This window comes from Crocodylus porosus, unplaced genomic scaffold (genome assembly GCF_001723895.1).
Source record: "Crocodylus porosus isolate Cpor-Errol unplaced genomic scaffold, CroPor_comp1, whole genome shotgun sequence".
NCBI lineage: Eukaryota > Metazoa > Chordata > Crocodylia > Crocodylidae > Crocodylus > Crocodylus porosus.
In genome coordinates, this window is record NW_017728911.1 from 227,068 (window position 1) to 247,829 (window position 20,762).

General features: G+C 43.2%; 1 protein-coding gene across 1 annotated transcript in view; it reads left to right on the forward strand.

Moving 5' to 3' along the window:
- The window catches only part of LOC109308801 (zinc finger protein 592-like), a 47,737-nt gene that overhangs the window by 7,284 nt on the left and 19,691 nt on the right, over positions 1 to 20,762 (forward strand). Inside the window, exons 2-5 of the mRNA XM_019533207.1 lie at positions 3,267 to 3,445; positions 12,309 to 12,485; positions 13,424 to 13,583; positions 19,800 to 20,075. Coding sequence (XP_019388752.1) covers positions 3,285 to 3,445; positions 12,309 to 12,485; positions 13,424 to 13,583; positions 19,800 to 20,075 — 774 coding nt within the window. The 5' untranslated portion in view covers positions 3,267 to 3,284. The remainder of the gene's footprint in view (positions 1 to 3,266; positions 3,446 to 12,308; positions 12,486 to 13,423; positions 13,584 to 19,799; positions 20,076 to 20,762) is intronic.

A 20,762-nucleotide genomic window follows, 5' to 3' on the forward strand; every position in this document is an offset into this window, starting at 1 on the left:
GAACTACTTCACTGTAAGGGTGGCCAGAGCCTGGAATAGGCTTCCCAGAGAGGTGGTGCTCTCACCTTCCCTGGAGATCTTCAAGAGGAGACTGGATAGGCACCTGGCTGGGGTCTTATGACCCCTCCCGCCCCCAGTGCTCCTTCCTGCCTGTGGCAGGGGGTCGGACTAGATGTCTGTCTAGGTCCCTTCCAACTCATGGATTCTATGACTATACAGAAAGCCTGTGTCTAAATTGGATGTTAAACTGCAGGGTCCCAGTCCAGTGCCATGTTCATTAAACCATCCTTTTTTCCAGGACGTATTGACATGATTGATGCATGTAAGGTGAGAAGGCAGTGTAGAGTAAGATAGTATGTGAACTTACTGCAGGTTAGCTACCTTCCTTTAATGCCCCATGTGTATAGTCTTTTCCTGTATTGAAGACACTGAAAAATGAACACATACCCTGGGATTAGGAATGGATAGGCATGCAGCTATCCTGGGGTAGATAACAGCAAATGGCTATTATTGGGTTTTGCCAGTGGGTGTGGAGAGAAAGCAGTAACCTTTTTTCCTTGTTCAAATGGCCACATGAGGATAGAGATGATAACATCTAAACAGCTAACTGCTATAATTTATACCGGTAGAGTTGGGTAGGGTACAGTACACAGGTATGGTAATTCTCCATTGGATTGGGTTTGTGTGGGGTAAGGGCATGCACACAGATAGGCGTCTGTTTACTGCAGAGTAGCTGACAGCAAATTCACACTCTAGCTTATCTAGCTTGCTTCTGGTTCTTTAGCACACCTTCCTGTGAAGCTCCCGTTATGGGATCCTGGTTGAAGTAGGATTCTTTCTCTGCATCTCTAAACATGTAGAGTGGCCTTTTTTTTGTCCCTGAGAAGTGTTGCGGCTATGCAAATGAAACTTATGCATGCTGTGTTACAACCGGGGGTTCTGTTCCTGATCACCTTGTGGAACTTCTTGGACCCTCTTGCTCTCATGCTTTCCACTTCACTGTCCTGTAGGTTAATGGAAATTTTTGATAACAAGCAGGAGCAGTTTTACCTGTTCATAGGTACAGCGTAAGAGGGAAGAGCAGACGTGGGAATATATGCAATTTGAGCAGAATACTCAGAAAGCATATTTTTCTCTGTTGGGCAAAAGGTAATTGGGGGGCTTAATTTTACAAGGGGCTGGATGCGCTGGCACTGATCCAGCAGAACACTTAAGCCCCCACTGTATGCTTAAAGTTAAGCATGTGAATAGTCCCATTCATTTCATTGGGACCACTTCTGCATGCATGTAAGTGTTTTACTGGATCTGAGCCAGAGTGCTCAGAACACTGCTGGACGATCCTCTTGCCAACTGCAGCTATAGAGTTCGGTCTCCAAATTATGGAGGTGCTGGAACTCTTTAAGTGACTATTTTTAACATACCAGAGAACAACTGTGCATCATTTTTGCACAGACTTTGCAAAACAACCTAATTGAGGCCAAGACGGAGCATAGAGCATTTTAGCCCCAACAGTTAAAGTTTCTTGCAGTTACGAGTAAATGAAACAAGCAGGTATAATGGAAAATGTTAAGGCCACCACTGAAAACTCTAATAATGCTCTGTTCATCATTAAATAAAACTCCTTACAGGTGTATGTCTTCATCCTTAAAAGAAGCTGGAAGCAGAACTTTCTTTCTCTACTTCTTGCATAACAGGAGTCTGTATTCAATTACACCATTTTGCATTGTTTCTCATATAGGTGGTCAGAAGCCATTTAGAATCTGAATCTGTCCCTTGTCTTCAGAGCTCACTTTATTATCCAGACCTAAAATGTGACTGTTCCTCTGATCAGAGCAAATTGTAGGATCCCAGAGGTCTTTCCTATTCACTTGCCACAAGAGCCCACTTGCTTGCTCTGAGCTTTGCTCAGTATTTTCTAGGTGTTACTTTATTACTTCCTACCTGGGTTAGATACTTGAACAGCACAATTATAACACACACTAGAATCAGACCTTTGTTTTGTGGCATGGACAGTCCATAGCTACAGTCTCTATCTTCAGTTCATTCTAGTGTTTTCTGTATGTTTTTAATAATTTATTCCCTACCCATATCTTTTTTTTTTTTCAAATGGCAGTAGAGGTTTTCCTTACTACAGTATAAGGTGGGAGGCTGTTAGGTATGACACTAATAGCAATCAAACTAAGTGGCCTGTGCCAACTCATTTTTTCCTATTGCAGCTTTATATTTTGTATGTGGTTTGCTCTGTAAGTGTGGTTTGTTTCACATAAATAGACTTTGGCATGCATGTAGCATAGCGCACAAAACTACAACACAGTATACAGGTATTTAAGGAGACAAGAAAAATATATTGTGTGTTACGTTGTAGGAGTAGTATGTAATCTTGTAATTGCAAATCTTCACATATCCACTAGAAGGTAGTGTTAAGATCATGTGTACAACTTTTACTTAGGCTTTAGCTTCTGCAAATGTAAATAAGATCCTTCTTTACCATGTCATTTTTAAAAAGAGGTTTCTTAGGCTTTTCAAAGGTAGAAGGTATGAATTCTGGGATTAGGATCAGTTTGTCAAACTCCATCAGAATATTCTTCATTGTCTAGTAAGGTGCCTTTCACCTCTAAAGCCTGGGATCTGTTCAGAGCCACTCAACATTATAGAACAGTGCCTCTGCTCTAGCAGGGAAGATGTCAACACAGCTCTATACCTGCTCTGGATTTTCTCTGAACTGCTCTTCAGTAGATGGTCGGTAGCTACTCCATGGCCATTAGGGGAAAAAAAAAGAGGAGTTAGCATGGCTAGGGTTGGAATAGGGGTTTGGGGAACCATTGACACTGAAACCATGATGTTCATATAGAAAATGTATGTGCCAACCACATGGAGTTTTACCTGCAAACCTAACTTCTGCACATACATGCAAGCAGCCTTTTTCCCTCCAGTGGCATGAGAGAGCACACTGGACACAGTGAGGTCTGGAGATTCTGGGGAAGCAGCTCCTTCAGCATGTAAATAATTGGCCTTGCATGTATGTACCATCTATAGTTGCATGCTATACAAGATGATCCAAAACAAATGGCACAGGCCTGGCATGTAATTTTTGAAGGCTCATAACTAGGTCAAGTGAAAGATAGTGGTACAGAGATATGCAGAGTAGAGTTAAGCCCGTGATGATGTTGGGGGTCGGACATCCCTTCTAACCTGAATGACTAGGGTGAAATTAGGACACTGAAGCAAATTGAATTGGTTAACATGATTTCTCTCTCTTTCTCCAGACATGTCAAGTGTGCCAGATGATGCTGCCTAACCAGTGCAGTTACTGTGCTCATCAGAGAATCCATGCTCACAAGTCCCCTTACTGCTGCCCAGAGTGTGGGGCAGTGTGCCGATCAGCCTATTTCCAAACCCATGTCAAGGAGAACTGCCTCCATTACTCTCGCAAAGTTGGATTCAGGTTTGTGCTGTTCAATTTCCCTCTTCTCTTGGGGGAGAAGACAGATTTTTGACTACTTGTGACAGAAAATTGGGCAGACTGTGTTGGTTTACAAGATTTTGAGTCAAAGACTACATCAAAAGATTCTTTTTAACTATAATGATAACATAGAAATCTCTCCTTCCCACCACAGTTTGAGAATGGGATAAAGCATATGTATTTGGCCTCATAATTGCCCAGACACTTCAACTTAAGGAAAGTTTCTGAACAGTGAAACAGATTCAAGCATGGTTTATAAACATTTAAAAAGAGAATGATATTATTTTAAATCCAGAGTGTTGTTATAAGGTGTTCCCAAGAGCAGAAATGATTTTGAACTCACTTAAATGAAGAGATGGGTGCCAATTTTTATGAACCTCAATTTGGTCTACCAAAATCATGAGTGAGTTTTGAAAATATTGGCCCTGAACACTAGGGAGAATAGATTTAAAGTTTTAGGCCTGTCACTCCTGCACAGGCTTAAATTTCCCAACACCACTGAAGGAACATATGGTGCAATGAAGTGTTTTAACAGTGAGCTGAATGCAATTCCCTGAATCTCATGGCATATCTCAAGGACGGGCAATTAGTTCAGCTGGAGGGCTGCTTAATGAGTTTTGGTGAGCTGTGGAAGGCCACACGGTTAGCCTTGGCCCTTGACCATTGCCCCCCCCCCCCGTAACCATATTGGGACCAGAAATTCCACCCCCTAGCTCCTGATCTTTGCCACCAGAAGTCCCTTCCCTTGCCACCACTGCTGCACCCCCAAATACTCCTTTTGGGAGTGGGGGTTGCCATCTTAAAACCAGAAAAAAACCAAATCATACTCTAGAAGTCAAACACCTACTATGATGTATTTTAATTTTATTACAAAAAATATTTTTGTCATGATTTGTGTTTGTGTACTGTATATAGAGGGGATTGCATAATAACTCAAAAATAGAGTCTTACTCTTGTATATTGTGTGTGGGGGAGCACCCCCATATGGTACACAGTCCCTGCTGTTGGCAGCAGCAGCAGGCAGGGGTGCTCAGGGTGCTGCCCAGCACAGGTACTGGTGCCCAGTGGGGTGCGGCTCCAGCCAGTACGGGTAGGGGAGGAGCACAGCCTGCTGCCTGTATCATGAGGGCTCTGCACCACATGCCTGCAACTCCTGCACTTGTACCAGGAGAAGCCCCATGCGGGACTCCACAAGGGACTGGAGTGGGGAAGGCAGCCGGCTCCAGCACAGGGCTTCCCCTGGTGCAAGTGTGGGAGCTTCAGGCACGCAGCGTGGAGCCCCCATGAGAGGTAGCTGGGCAGGCTGTGCTCCTTGACCTCGCACACAGCATTGGTTGAAGCCACGCCCCACTGGGTGCCAGCGCCTGTGCTGGGCATGAGCACCCTGAGCACCCCCACCACTCCTGCTGCCAGCACCAGGGTCTGTGTGCCATGTAGGAGAGTGTGGAGGGGGTCCCCACAACCCCTACCCTCCCTCTCACCCACACCCTGCCCAGCCAAGTTCTGTGTTTCTGCCACCGCCCTGGGTGTGGGCTCTGCACTGCTCTCTGCGCTTCCCGGCCCCAGCCCCTGCCCTCGCTGTTTCCCTACCTGCTGCCTGGAGCAAGCTGGACTCTGGGGAAGCCCAGCAGGTTCCCATGGGGGCGGCTAAAGCAGGGGTAGCAGCAGACCCACCTGGAAGCCGTGTGCTGGTGGGGCTGGGCCCTTCAGCCCACCAGGGTGGGAGCAAGACGCAATAGGGTATGTTGAGGGGGGTTTGTATATGTGTGGATGCCTCACTCCCACCCTCCTGGGCAGAAGGGCTGGGCAGGGCACAATTCACTGGTGCGTGCTGTGGGCGAGATGAAAGCAACTGGCAGGCTAGATCCAGCCTACGGGCCATATTTTGCCTGCTCCTGCGTCAGCCCTAGCTTAAGCTAGCTAACCAAATCGCCCAACTGACAGCACAGCCAAACCCCCAGTTTGCTTTCATATTTGTGCGGTGAGTGGTTCATGTTGGAACCAAAAATACATCATCTGTGTCAGCTCAAAGGTCCCCCCTCGCTAGGAGACTTATTAGGACCCTCCTTCTGAAATATCCCTCCCCACTAGGAGACTAGCAGACTTCTGACTGTTTTTTAGCCCCTTTATGCTTGAGGAACACTGGAAATAATTTTGCTTTGTAAGATTTAGGGTCTCTAGCAAAATACATGTTTTCTATGGCAAGATGGACTTAACTTCTGTGACAAGATCCATAAATTCTGCAGCAGTCTTAAAATTCTACACAGCTATCCAACAGATCTATAAAACAGATATTTTTTTATTGAGCTAACTGTAAAAATAAATAGCACATTCATTCCATTCTTCTATTGCTTGTTTTGGTATGCAATTCAGTATATTTTACACTGTCCCCACACTCTTATTTTTCAGCAGCATGCCCTCTTCCCATTTTCAGAGTTAAGAACTTATTAAGATCAATGGGGGGCAGTTCCTACCCTCAGAGCCATTGTTTTGGGCTATCTGCAAATTAAGGCAGATACCATTCTACTGATTTCCTGCAGACAACACTAGAAATTCTTGAAGCCAGGAGGGCTAGGGACATTTTTTTACATTTAAGCTGAGATTCTAAACCATAGGTTTATGTCAAAGGGTGAACTGCATTGCAAGTGTCATGGCCACAGAATCACAGAATATACAGGGCACTGAGATACCATATTTACTCAATTCTAAGAGGATATTTATATTTTTAACCATTTAAAATGTGGGGGAAGCCCTTTGTCTTAGAATTGAGTACACGGACAATGTGTGGGGGAGGGCTGGGCAAGGGGCTGCTGTGGCTTGGGCTCCACCCCCACCCCCACCTCCACCTGGGATTGGGGCCATAGTTGCAGCTGCTGCCTGTCTCCAGCCTCTGAACCCTGCCCTCCCTCCTGTAACCTCTTTTCCCCATTTCTACCCCTCACCATGCAGCCTTTGCTCCCCCACCTGCCCCTCTTCACATCCCCTCCATCCCTATCCCCCTCCCCACTTACTCTTGCTCCCTGCACACTGCAGTCTAGGGCAATGAGTATGGCCCCAGCTCAGTCTACAGCAGCAGCATGCAGCCTGCACAGCTGCTGTAGGGGCTGCACTCCATTCCCCAGGCTAGAATGGGGCAGAGACTGCCAGTGTGGAGCAAGGCTAAGGAGACAGGCAGCAGGGAGCAAAGGCTGGGGTAAAAGAGGGATCCAGAGGCTGGGGGGGACGGGGAGCAGAGGCTTCAGGGTGGCAGGCATGAGTGGGGTTAAGCTGCTTGGCCTCCCCACACTACCTGCTTCCCCACTGCCTGCCCCCCTGCAGCAGTGGGAGGGATGAGTTAAAGATAATTATAATAATAATTAGGTTCTATACATGGAAAATTATAACAAATTTATAATTTACTAAATTTATTGAATTTAATTATTGGGGAGTCGTCCTCAATTCATGCTCATCTTAGATTTCAGTAAATGTAGTCATATGTTTCTTAAATTAGGTAAAAAGAAACAGTTGTTAGCATCTTTCATGTGACTGCAAACTTGAACAAATCTGGTTAACATGTTGCACGTTACTTCACTCTTTCAGTTCTCCTTTTTAGCATTTTGGAATACTTTCACTGCACAAGAGCAGTACAACTCTGCCTTCTGTCATAGGCCCTATTGTAATGCCTTTGTTTTGCATCATCAGGGACTCTCATATTCAAGGGTGAAGAGGTTTTATCATTCATCAGTATTTGTGTCAAAGGAGGATCTTTATAAAACGACAGCTACTTTCATAAATGGCAAGATCGTTATTTAAGTTCTCAGCTGCCTGAGATAGAAGGGCAGCGATGGAGTGAGCTGCATGAAATCAGGCACCACAGCTTTAATGTTGGTGTAGAGCAGGAGTGTCAAACTCACCTCCTGCTCTGGGCCAGATCTGGATCCTGGGGCTTTTTGTGGGTTGTATCCAGTCTGGGGCATGGAGTGGTTTGGTGGCTGCAGCTCAGGCTCCTGCCCTGTGCATGCAGTGGTGGCAGCAGCAGCAGCAACAGCCCCAGCTTCTGCTGCATGCCTCATGGTAGAGACTGCTTCTGCTGCTGCCATGTGCCTTGTGCTGTGACAGCAGTGTGCATGGTGGTGACACCTCTGGTTCTGTCTCTGTCTCTGGCATGCAGCGCATGCCAATGGCAGGCCATTGGCTGAGAAGGTAGGACCACTTTGGTGGTGACAGGCGAAATGGTGGGGGAGCATCTGAGGCTGTATCAGCCCTCATTTGACTTAGTGCTGCCAATTGCCATGTCAAGCAGGGACCAAGAGCCCCAGATTCTGCAGTGGCCCATTCACTGTGGCCCTACCCTGCAACTTTTGGTAGTCCACTGGTAGCCCAGTAGGCTTGATAGAGGGGTTCCATGCTCCAGATCTGGCCTGTAGGCCACATGTGTGACACCCTTGGTGTAGAGTGCTCCTGCTTCTCCCCCATTTGGCAAGAATTCAGTTGTTAGTATTCCTGTTTCTCAGCGTGTGCTGCCCATCCATCAGTGGGAAGTACAGGAGCAAAGAAGAGAAGGCATCCTGGAGCTGTTGTGCTTCATCTGATGTGAGTTTTGTTGCACTGAACCAAAATTTCATCAGAATTCCCTCGCTGCCTGGTTTCCTGCCATTCCCTATCCCCAACATGGGAGCTGCCACAGTATGCTATAGCCCCACACTGTGGATACCCCCACTCCTTGGCTTTGGTACTCTTCAGCTAGAGGAGCCTCTGATTCCAAGTTTGTGTTTGTATTATAGTGAGGGACCTTCAACAGAAAACAGGTTTTTGTGGAAGTGTCTAGCTGGCTAAAGGCAAAGAGAGACCCTAATAGATCTGTCAGTGCCACTGTCTCCTCTTTTGTATTGGGAACTATAGCAAAGGATGGTTATTGTTATGTATTATTTCTATGGTGCCTGAGAACCCGAGTCTTAAACCAGGGCTGTGCTAGGCGCTCTACACACCACACACATAACCCTCCCCATTTTCTGTCTCCATTGAGCTTACATACAAAAGACAATAGATGGGTACAGAGCAACAGGAGCACAAAGAGACAAAAGACAGCTGTTCAGTGAGAAAAGTACTAGCTGTAGAAGCCAGCAGCCTGAGGGCTGTCGTACACCAGCAGCCTTCCTGTTTTACTGGAAAGGAGTGTATTTGACAGAACAAGAGACAGTTTCACAAGCTCCTGAGTGGGCTATTTTCATGAATTAAGGATGGGAAGGGACCTCTCCCATCATCAGTTGTAGTTCCCAGCTATCACGGGCACCCACATCCATAAAACAAGCAAGCTCCATCTTCTGAGCATTAAAATCTTTTTTTACCCTGCTGCTGTTATTGAGAAGCTGTTCCAGAACCTGACTGTTCTGTGGGTTAGAAACCCTTTCCTGATTTCCAGGCCAAATTTACTCATAGATACTTTATAACCACTTGCCGCTGTGCTAACCTTAACTATCTTTTCCTTCCCTTTTATTTATCACCCGCTAGATTTATAGTAACCAGGCATATCCCTGTTCCGCATTCATTTTGCTGACAAATCCAAGCTCTTCTAGCATCTCCTCAAATAATAGATTCTCTTTTCCAGCTAATACTGGTAGACCTTCTCTGTACCTATGCATTTGGATTAATTTTTCTTAAATATGCTTGACCACAATTAGACATAGTATTTCAAATGAGGTCTTATCAGTGCCTTCTGCCATCTCTTGGAAATTCATTGTGACAGTTCTCCTGCAATCAGGTATTACACCCAAATCCTTCTTTTTCTTAGTTGCTTCCATGTGAGGTCCCAGTTTAAGATTTGTTACTGGTCTCCTAGAACATGACCTTATGTTTTGTGCTGTGGAACTCCATCTCACTTCTGTTGGTCCAGTTTGCAAGGTCATCCAGTTCTTCCTGTATAATATCCTGCTTCTCCTCTGTACTAATGATACCTCTGAATTTAGACGCATGCAAATTTCATCAGTAGACTCCAGTTTTTGTGCCAAGGTCATTCATGAAAGTATAGTACAGGATTGATCCCATGACTGATCTTGACAACCCACTGCTTTCTCCCCTTTACCTAATACTTCCTCCACTTTACAATTCCTCTACCAATCTCCATCTTCTCCAGTTTAACTAATAATTTCTCATGTGACATTATATCAAACGCTTTCCTGAAGTCTGGAATATAAGACCTACTGTGTTTACTTGGTCTAGAAATTGCTTGTCAAGATCTCAAGTGAATCAGCAAGAGCTACCTTTGCTAAACTTGTTGTATTTTATACTATTTTCCATTTTTCTGCACAACTTTTAAGAATTCTTTCCTTCCAAATTTGTTCCAAAGTACTATGTACTACTGAGCTTGAACTATTGGACCTGTAGAGTTGTCCTTTGTTTCAGTCTTAAATGTGGTACTACATCTGCTATTTTCTAGTTATATGGTACCATCTCTGATTAGATAGATTAACTGAAAGCATGTACTATCAGACCTGCAAGTTTGTATATCAGTTCTTTCCACATCTTACCCTGGGGGTTGACAGCAGGTCCCCAGCACCATCTCAATGTAATCTTTTTACCATCCTCCCCAAACATGAAGCTCCTGTTTCATGAAAAGAGCAGCTATAATGTCAGAGATTGTTTCTGCAAGCAACAAAGCTGCGAAATACACTGAGACACTATTAATTAGCATTGACCTACACAGAACATACTTCGCAAACAACCTTAAGCCATAAACTTGTTTCCTAGAACAGGGAAACAGGTTGGGATGATGGACTACTTGGATGTTTTGTTTGTGAAGATAGGAGTTGGGAACATCTCCAAATTGCTGGAGGACTGGCATCAAGCCTGTGACAGCATTTGTGCCAATGGTATGAGGTGAGGAGGAGAGGGCGTGTATTTGATAGATAGCTTAACTTTTCATCTCATTGTTTTTGAGGCTTTGGGCTAGGTGTTATAATGCATACTGCAGTCTTGACTGATATACAATGTAACGTGCTCGTGTGTTTGGATAAGCAAAGAGTAGTTTGGAAAAAAAATGAAGGACTGATTAAGTTGAAACTGTCACTTGGCAGCAGTTGGCCTCTGAATGGGAATAGTATTTCTGAGCTCCCTTTAAACTGAATTGGAAGGAGAGGCCAAGTGGGGGAAATGCTAAAAGTATGAGGCATAGTGGTCCCCAGCATTCATTCCTTTAGTTTCAAGTGAGAAGAAAGCCGTATGTCTACAGATGCTTAGGTTAAACCCCACCCTTGGAATCCTCTCTTCTCTTCCCAGCAGGCACTTGCCTGCCCATTCTCCATAAATCATTCCTTCCCTTTGCGTCTTCGTTTGTGTTGCTTATCTCTAACCCATTGCCATTTGTCTTCGTATCTCTGGTACAGTGTTAGAGAGGCACTCTGACCAGGGACGTATACTGAGGGGCTGTGACCTCCCAGCTGGAAATCATATTAATCTTCATTGTTGCTGTATCACATTGTGTAGTTTGCAGGCATTGTGAACACCCCTTCATTTCTCTTGGCATTTCAGTTTTCCAGATTTTTTTTTTTACTTATTGAAAAACTGTGTTTGGGATGATTTTTTCACAAATATATTAGCTGCACTTTTTTCTGCCCTGAACCTTGTATTGTTTCTTGCTCATGTTTTTAACCTCTTGATGCAAGATGGATATTAACTAATTACTGAACAGTTAACCAATTGAACCCCAATCAAATTTATGTCTTTATTAAGTGATTTATTAAATGATGAGGAGACTGTTTATAGACAACCCAAATAGACTTAGTTAACATAATACTAATAATATAGCTCTAACCCAATAGAGAGGAGCAGATACAAGACGCATGTTCCTGGAAAGCCTCCCTATTGTTTTCCTCTTGGCATTACAAAACACAGTAGTGGTGCATCAAGACCCCATTTTCCCTTCTGAAAGCCTCTCTGGGAGGGGCTAACTTTTACTGGGGAGGTGTTGCAAGATAAAAGGCTGGAAATTTTCAGAAACATCTTTGTTTCTGAGACCTTTAAGAACCAGACTAAGCCAGTTTCTCAGTGATCCTTGCCAGATGTCAAGAAAGATTTAATGTTACAAGAAAGTCTGGTTTGTTAAAAAGGGAGTCTTCCTTATCTCTGATATGCACCTGACTCAACATTTAACTGCAGCTCTTTAACTTGCATAGTGCCTGCTGGCCTATACATTTGCTCTCTCTTGCTCTTCACACTGGACATGCCCTACACCAGTAATATTCAGTAGTTTATTAGCACCCAAATTCAGCAGTTCCTAAACTAAGGGGTGTGCCCCCTCCCTACCCGTTATGAGTAGGGCAACAACAACCTTACTGAAAGTCAGTGGTAGCATTGCAGTTTTGAGCCAACTGGAAGAAGGGATTATTAGCTCAGAAGCAAGGTTACATGTGCAAAAAGATTGGGAATAGTCTTCCTTAAGAGTAGCAGCAAAGGTTTTTTGGAAAAAAGTTGGTTACATAAGCCTTGGTAGTGACAAATGTAGCAATTCATAACCTACCTGTAAATACAGTAATGGAATTCACTAAATTATATTAATATGATTAAAACTAAATGGCAACATACGTGCAACTGGCGTGGTTTATAAATAAGCATGCTGACACTCCCCAGGCTACTTTTCTGTTGTTTATCTCTGTCAGTGGCATTCGACATTCTCTAGCTTGTGTCTCATCTGTGAACTCCAGTAACGCACCATTTACAGACTTTTTGCAAGTCATTAATAAACGCATTAGATGGGAACTGAGCTAATACTGAATCCTGTGGTTTATAACTGTGTTTGCTTTTGGGAGCCACGGAGGAGCTGTGCCTTGTATTAGTCTTCTAATTCCAATTCTTTTCCTCTGCCCTCCAGGTGTATCCACTGTGGAGTTGTCTTCACAACGCTTGCAATGCTGAAAGTGCACATTCATGAGAAACACTGCGAAGTCTTCCACAAGTGTTCTTTTTGTCCAATGGCCTTCAAGTCTGCAGACACCACTGCTGCTCACATCACTAGCCAGCACCCAACAGAGTCTCACAAGACTACTCAGTAAGTACCATTACACATAGAGGCCTAAGGAAGTTGTGATATTGAAAAGCTTGCCTATGTGTATTCCAGCCATACAGTTGGTCCAATATCATTCACAAGAATACTTGCTGTTCGCATCTCCTGGACCGTCTGGGCAATGTCACCCCACACCACCATTACATATTGACTCACTCTGTTTGGCAAATTGCAAACAATCTGTCTGCCACTGTTTGAGTGGAACTTTCCCTTGCCTGCTGCAAGGACTCTTTCCTCCCTAGAAGGTCTGCCTTTACATATCCCTCATGAGGAGGAGTTAAAACTACTGATGCTTTTGTTGCTAGTAGTGGCCTAGTTCCTATCGGATCCTGCTCCCCTGGCCCAAACTGGGGATTTTCCTTCCTGGGCCCTTTCTCCGGTCTAGGAGTGAACTGAGCTGTAGAAAGAAATCTAGCATGGATGAGTGTGTCATCTACTGAGAGGAGGCTGCACTGCAGCTGCCGTGTTTTTCATTCCCAAGATAGGCAACAAGTTATGCTAAGTGCAAATGCTGCAGAAAGAGACCGGAGAGATTTTCCTGTGTGCACTACTCTGTAATCTTCCCTCCAACCAGCGCTGAAAGTGCATGTGTGTTGGGGGGGGTTCTCTGAATATTTTTCTTCTGCCGATCTGTGCCTACCCTATCTACCTAGGCATGTGGATAAGGGGCTTAAAGGAACTTATGTTTTAGAAAGCTCAAGTCTATGCCTGAGACATTCCATTTCTCTACCTAGTTCCTTCAAATGGTTCTGTGCTCTGTACAGCATGTTGGGAGCATCGCCCAGGAATGTGGCTATGTATAGGTAATACATTGGAAGAACTCCATTTACTGGGACGTAACTGCTGTTCTCAAGGCTAACTTAGTGAGATTTCTTGTAACCAGTGTCTTGCAATTTTGATTTGGTTTAATTGCATTGTTCTAGGGTGATCTACAAATGCTCATGTGAGACTGTCTTCAACAAGAAACGATTGCTGCAGGAGCACTTCCAGCAGAATGCCAACAAACTGTTGGTGGGAGTATTTAAGTGTCCACAGTGTCAGTTGGTGTATATGCAGAAACAGCAGTTAATGCAGCATGTCAAGGTAGGTGGTAGAAGTTGACTTAATGATAACACAGAACCCTGCTTGCCTTGTGCATTTGTACGCAGCCCTGGTGGCAAAAGATATGTTGGAGGCTTTGTTTCTTGCCAGGGGCAGCTGATGAAAAATAAAGTGGAACTACACAAGTTTCATAATGCTGTAATAATAAATATTGTTTTATTACAAAAACATACTACCATGAAACAGATTTCAGCTCTGGTGACATTTCCCAGGGAACAAGGGAGCGATCACCTCATCTGTAGTTTACTCAATTTTTTGACAAAAGCCGTTTAAAAAACAACAGCCCTAAAACATGGGGGTTTTTGATTGGCAGCTGTTTGTATTGAGGGAAACAGAATGCAAATATTTTCATTGCTGCGTATATAACTGGAAGAGGAAAGCTGAGGGCAGAATGAAAACTGTGAAACATAGTCTACTTAGAAACAGTTTTGCTCCTACTAGTATTTCTTATTTATTGTGATTATTTCCCTTGTACTTTATATTAAAATAAATATGTGCATAGAACCGGAGATTTGTTTCCTCAAATAATGTATTCTCTTTAACAGTGTACACAGTCTCCAGACTGAAAATGGTCCCTGCACTTAGCTGGAATATGCAATTATTCAGACTTAATATAAACAGGACTTAAGTTCCTCATGCTGGCTTTGCTAGGATATTTCAGGGCTATGAATAACCTTGAAAATGAGGAGAGGTAATCAGTTTGGGGGTTGCTCATATCACAGTGCTGTCCATGCTTATTAAGTACAGAGTCCTATGGGGCTGTGGTATTAGCAGCTGCAAAACTGACTGGCTTCTCTCATTTTCAAGGCTTCTAACAACAACCTTGAGTCAGATGCTTCCCCTTCACTCTTTCTGGAGCAGCAAAGCCAAGTACAATTAGTTACAAAGTAGATGCCTACAGTTCCACTTACTGTGCAGTTTAACCAGGGTACAGTTAAGTTACGAAGTAGATAGTGGGCTTAAAGGTGTTCAAGTGGTTTATACATCCAGTCTGCAGAAAAAGGGAGTTTTGTTATACCGGAAGCAGCTGGCAACAACCTGAGACTGGCAGCATATTTTGTGAAACAATCACTTATCTGGTATGCATGTAAGTGGATGTCTTCTGTTGCTTCTTGTTAATTTTGCAGTATTGGTATAAATTCCTTCCTAATCTGTACAGTAGGTAGAGTGGGGGAGGTGGTAGGGAGGGGAAGGGAGAAGGGAATTTAATTTTACTGTTTTGCCGTTACAAGCTCAAGGAAAAAAATCCTTTTGTTTTCCCCTCCAAATTTCAGGGCTTTCTTTGAAAAACCTAAAGTAAGCATTTTTATCGACCGCGCACTGAAGATTTTTTTTCAATAAACTGAAGATTTTTTTACAGAAAAGATATTTTTTTGACAAAAATTTATGAGTCAGCACAAAGGTATTTCCATCCCTAGAAGCTTTCACTGTATTTTTTTAATCTGCTCACAGAAGCCTTCTGTTACACTGGGAAATAGGAGGTTTGATTACTCCCATTTTAGATGCTTAAATAGGAATAATGGTGGTGTTCAGAAAATTACCTTGCTACAGGCTTTGGATCTTTGATCTTCTTGCAACTGAATCCTAAAACCTGACCTGACATTGTTTTAAAAAATCATTCTAAATGTACACACCACTCATTCTATTGAGGGATCCTGTGAAGTCATATTGTCACTGACATCCCAGTACTCTCACAGCCACTATTTGTAACGAACAGTCCTTTATGCCAATACCCTATAGCTTTCCAGGTAGCCTTCACCATGGGCAAATGTAGGATTTTGGGAAGTGAGTGCAAATGTTTTGATATATCATTCCACATGGCACAGGACATTTTTGTTCAGTTAAAGAGAAACTGGATGCTTTACTAATAGGCTAAGGGGATGGCAGTATATTATTCAGTTTAAGATCAAAGCAAAAATAAATATAACTTTTTGGATTGTGCACTAATTTGCTAGATTACATATAAAGTTTAAAAAATGCAACAAACTAAGCAAAAAAATTATCAAAAGCTATTTTGTCATTAGTCCTGTAGTCACTATAGTTAAATGCCCATCACTTATTCAGATTCATAATACAAAATCTAGTCTTCTTGAGAGTCTTGATAGTGCTTCCGGTACTTCACTGTCAGTCATTTCTACACCTGTGTTAATATCACCTCACATGAGTTAAGGTTTTATCTAGAGCTGATAACGAGCTATGAAGTCAATAGACTGCTGCAGCACTGCTTGAATGGAAGTACGTGCCTTTCGCACACAGCTGATTTTAAAATGTCACTATAGTAGGAATCAATGGTGGGTGTAACTGCACCTCTCCCCTCCCCACCCTTTTGATCCACCCCTGGTCTTCCCTGTTGTTTATGGAAGTTAAATTACACTAAGAAATATGTACTTGCATCTTATATTTTGCTATTACTCTAGTGTGGGAATGTTAGCACATCACAATGTGCAAAACCAGCAGTGCCCAAATGGAAGGTCATCTTGAACATTCCCGTATTTTCCAGTATAACAGGTTGTGAAATTGTGAACAAAGTGTTCACTTACTTCTGCTTTTATTTATAATAAAAGTGTACTGCCATAGGATTAATTTTGAAGTCATTTTTCCTTGTTCGAGTTTAGAGCCATGTCTCAGAAGGCAAAGAATGAATAAACTTTCAGTAGTTATGATTTGGCTTTCATTTGAAAATCTCAGAAACCTTTGTTTGGCACTGAGTTAGCACTTAAAGTGGCCCTTGGAGGTAGATAAATATTAGTCTCCCCAGTTTTCAGTTGGGAAAATAGAAATGTCAGAAAAACTAAGGCTGAGATTTTCAAAAGGCACCCATCTCCCATTGGCTTCTTTAAAAATTCCAGCCCAGCTGATGTGTGTAGCAGAGCTTGCAAATAATACTCAAACGTCCACAGGTCTTTAGTTTTACACACTGGGGCATGTTTTGTCATTAATGGCTTTACCAACCTTCAGTGAAACTTTAGAATTGAATTGACCAGGGTTTTTAGTTGTGTTAAACTGACATGAGTGAAAAACACACTGTTTTTGCCTATCAAAGCAGAGCCCCCTGAGATCAATATAGAAGCTGCATGGTCTGTTCCTGTGTTCAAGATAAGGTAATCTATTCTAGAAGACAGTTTTCTAGGAGAGGTGGTACTGCTGATCAGACAGTGGGATCCATTTTGATAGTATGTGTGTGTGTTTGAGTTGTTGAAGCACAAGCTTGGGAGTTAAGAGATCTAGGTTCTGCTGTTCACTCTACTGTCAAAGTTGCTTCACTTCTCTGCGCCTCAATTTCCTTCTGTTAAAACTGATCTGAGGACAGGGACTTCCCTAACAGCTTGGTGAGGATTGATTTATTTATGCCTGTAAACTGCTTTGAGATCTTCAAACAGGGAGATGAATATAGACAGTATCTCCAAGGGTGTGGAGTTTGTCCATCACGCACACCATCTGAAACAAGCAAGAGGCTCGGCCTTCTCAAGTGAGGAGCAAGCCTGTTTTAGAGGTCATGTTTTGTGTCTTATTATGAAAACATAAAGGAAAAATTCCTGTCTCCTTTCTTTATTACAGCCTTTACTCTTAATAATTCCTGGGAAAATTTAAGCATCTGAATTATCCCTGTGTGTATAGATACTATTACAGTCCCTGTGGGGCTGTCTTTGGGACTTATTGGCAAGTGACTTGTTTTATTTGGCCTTCTTTTTACCACAGCTTTTAAGATGTAGGTTATTTTCTTTGTCCTCCATTTTGATTATGAAAGTAGTTTGTTTGCTGTTCTGGGACATTGGGTCCAATTGTGTTGTAATTCTATGGACTATCTTGGAAGCCTGGCAGCATGCATCCAGCAGCAACTTGGTTTCTGCCTTTGGTTTGTTCAGTGTGCAGAGAACATTACTGCATTTATTTTGAACTCTAAAAAGAGAAGTCTCTCCAGTTGTGGAGTTCCCAGCTGTGGCAGCAAACTTTGTCTTTTTAAACCATTACGCTAAAGTATATTGAAATAGAATACTGTATTTACCTAAATACAAGGAGAGGTGCCCCGCCCCCATTAGCATGGGGGGAAAAAAGCCCATTGTCTTAAAATCACATACAAGGAAATGTCACTAAATACACTGGCTATCATTAAGCTGCTGCCAAAAGAAACATGTGCTTAACCATGGAAACCAGTTATAAAGGTGATTAAATACAGCCAACACATGACTATAAAATACATGGCCCATATTGGGCAAATGTAGGAACCTTCTACAAAAATAGATTCATAAAGCCAATCTGAGTAAGATTATGATATTGCTCATTTAGCGCAGTCTCCCTTATCATTGACTTTTTTCCAAGTCATGGTGAGCCACTACATTGCATATGTTTTGACTTCCTCTCTTCACTCCCACAGCTAACCTGCATCTTTCTTTCCCATTTCCAATGTTCCTGTTTTTTCACCAGCCTTAAAGGCCTGGAAGACATTGAAACAGGGCCCCAAATAGCTCACCCAGAATCCCTCTGTCACACCCTCTCTTAGCTGGGCACATGTGATTAGTGTAGTCCTGCCCTCCATGAGGTGAAGCTGGAGCAGGTTGACCTGCACCTTATCTGCATGTAAATTTTTGGAGTGTCCCAGGACTCATGACAAGAACTCCTAGTTCTAGTCACAAGTGAAGTGGTAATTAGCATGTGGATCCTTTATAGGGAGTATGTGGAATACACATACCTACTGAGCAGTGCTGAGGGTCACCATGGCTTGAAATGCCATTGATTCTGGTGGGGTCCATACAACTAAGTGTATGGGCACTGTATGTTCATTGCTATAGTCATGTTTAATTTCAAGGTTATTGTCTTACTTATCTGGCAGTGGAAATACCATGACCACCAACGTGGTTTTCCTACTGGCTGGGGAAAACTATAAATGTGGCAGGGGGTAGTACCCTGACCAAGGTAAGGCATAGTTAACCTTCTACTTTCTCTTTCATTGGGAAGATCTTGGCTATATGCTGACTTTATGGAAATGGGAGACTTCTCCCTAGCTTGCTTCTGTGGCCATACAGCTGAGGGCAAGTGAAACTCAGGGACATCTGAACCCCATTGCCTTTAGGCTTGGGCCTGCATGTAGGATGCCTGCCAAAGGATTTGGAAACATCTGAAGCTCCAGGCTGGGGTGGAGGATGCTTCCTAGCAGCAGGGCCACATATGGTTCTTGAATGACTCGCACAGATTTGGAATTGATTTGGCTGATTTGACTTTGGACACAAAAAAATTCCTTAAAAAATGGTTATTGTTTTCAAATTGCTTCTTGGCCTCTTGTGGGATATTATCAAGTGTAGGGAGTATCTGAAGTCCTGGACCAAAGATTCTAGGATGGAGGATGCTTGCCTGTAATATTTAGGGGCATCTGAACCCCAAGACCTCTAGACTTGGGCCTGCATGTAAGATGCCTGCCAGTGGATTTGGGAGTATCTGAATGTGCAGAATGAGAGGTTTGGGATGGAGATCGTTCACAGGTTGTGGCTCCGTACATGGTATTTAGAATGATTGAGTTCCACTTGCTCAATTGATATGATTTTTGGAATGATTGATTTCTGCTCAATTGATCTGATCTGGAACTGATTTGGCTAATATGATCTGGAACATGAAATATATTATTTTAAAAAAAAAAGGTTATTATTTTCAAATTTGATTCTCTCTGTGCGCTCAGGGATAGCTGGATTTGACAGTAAGGACTGGGAAAGGTTTGCCAAGGGAAAAAGGTGAGGGGAAGCAGAGAGCAAAAGGGCTGCCTGGCCTGGGAAGGGTCAAATTCAAGGCAAACCTCTAATGATTAGATTCCATACCTGTAAAATTATTTAAAAAATTATAATTTTTCCAAATCTAGAATCCAGTGATTGGGAGGTTGTCTTATATTTGAGCATATATGGTAGCACCAGAGCCAAAAACCATGCTTCCAAAATACTGGAAATGTACATTTCTCTTTCCTTTTCAACCAGTGATCCCAAACACTCACTGAAAATGTTATGCCTGTACCACTAAGGAAATGCCATTGTAATACAGACGTTTTATGGTGGGAACCTTATATATTTTTTTAAATATTTTTTGCCCAGGAAAGCTTTCTAGCCTTTTCAAATATGTGTTGGGGGGAGGGAGGGGGAGGGAGAGGGAGAGGAGTGACATGTTGCTTGAATTATATTTGACAGCTGATGCTCATTTTTTATTATTCCAACTCAGAGTGTTCATGGAGTCCCCCAAAATCCAGAGGAGCTCTCTAATCTTCGACAGAAATCTGAGACAACATCCAGCAACCAAGTTCGTACACCACCAAAGGAACAGACAATAGCCAATGGTACTTCCCATGCCTCCTTGCCAAGGAAGGACACAAGAAGGCAACACAACCCAGAATCAAAGCCCAAGTTGAGAAAAACTGGTTGGACTTGTAGGGAATGTTCACAGTGGATCCCTGATCGGGAAGCCTATGTGTCCCATATGAAGAAAAGCCATGGAAAGGTAAGCTCTAGATGGAATTGTCATGTTTCTTCCTTTTTTATAAATTTTAGTGATAGAATCTAGTGATCATTAATATTGTGGGGAAATAGCAATGCAGCAAGAATTCATGAGGTCTGTGAGGGAGTGTGAGTAAAGCCAGAAACAAGACCCTTCATGACTGGTTGCAAACATGTTTGGTCTTGAAAAGGATGATCTATACTTTGGTAAGTCACCTTCTCTGCTCCTTCCCCCACTACATGTCATGTCCAATTTCCTCTTCCATAGACTTTGGTAGGTGAAAAGAGAGCTTGCTTCTCCTGAGTTCACTAGTTTGACAGACTCATTGGGTGTGGTTCCAGATTTTTGTGTTGAGTGCTGTTGGATTCCTAAGTAGGGACCAGAACAGCCACCTCCCTGCTGGGCCCCCCTCAGGCCACGGGTTAGCGAGGATTTAGTTAGAGAGCTTCTGGAGGGGTTGGACGTGTTCAGGTCAGCCGGTCCGGACGATCTCCACCCTCGAGTTCTAAAGGAGGACTGGAAGAGGGCCAGTGTGGTTCCCATCTTCAAAAAAGGCAGGAAGGAGAACCCAGGAAACTATAGGCCAGTTAGTCTTACCTCGATCCTAGGCAAGCTGTTTCAGAAAATTATGCTGGCACACATCCCGGAGGGTCCCGGAGGGACCAGCTGGGGACTGCATGCTTAGGGGCA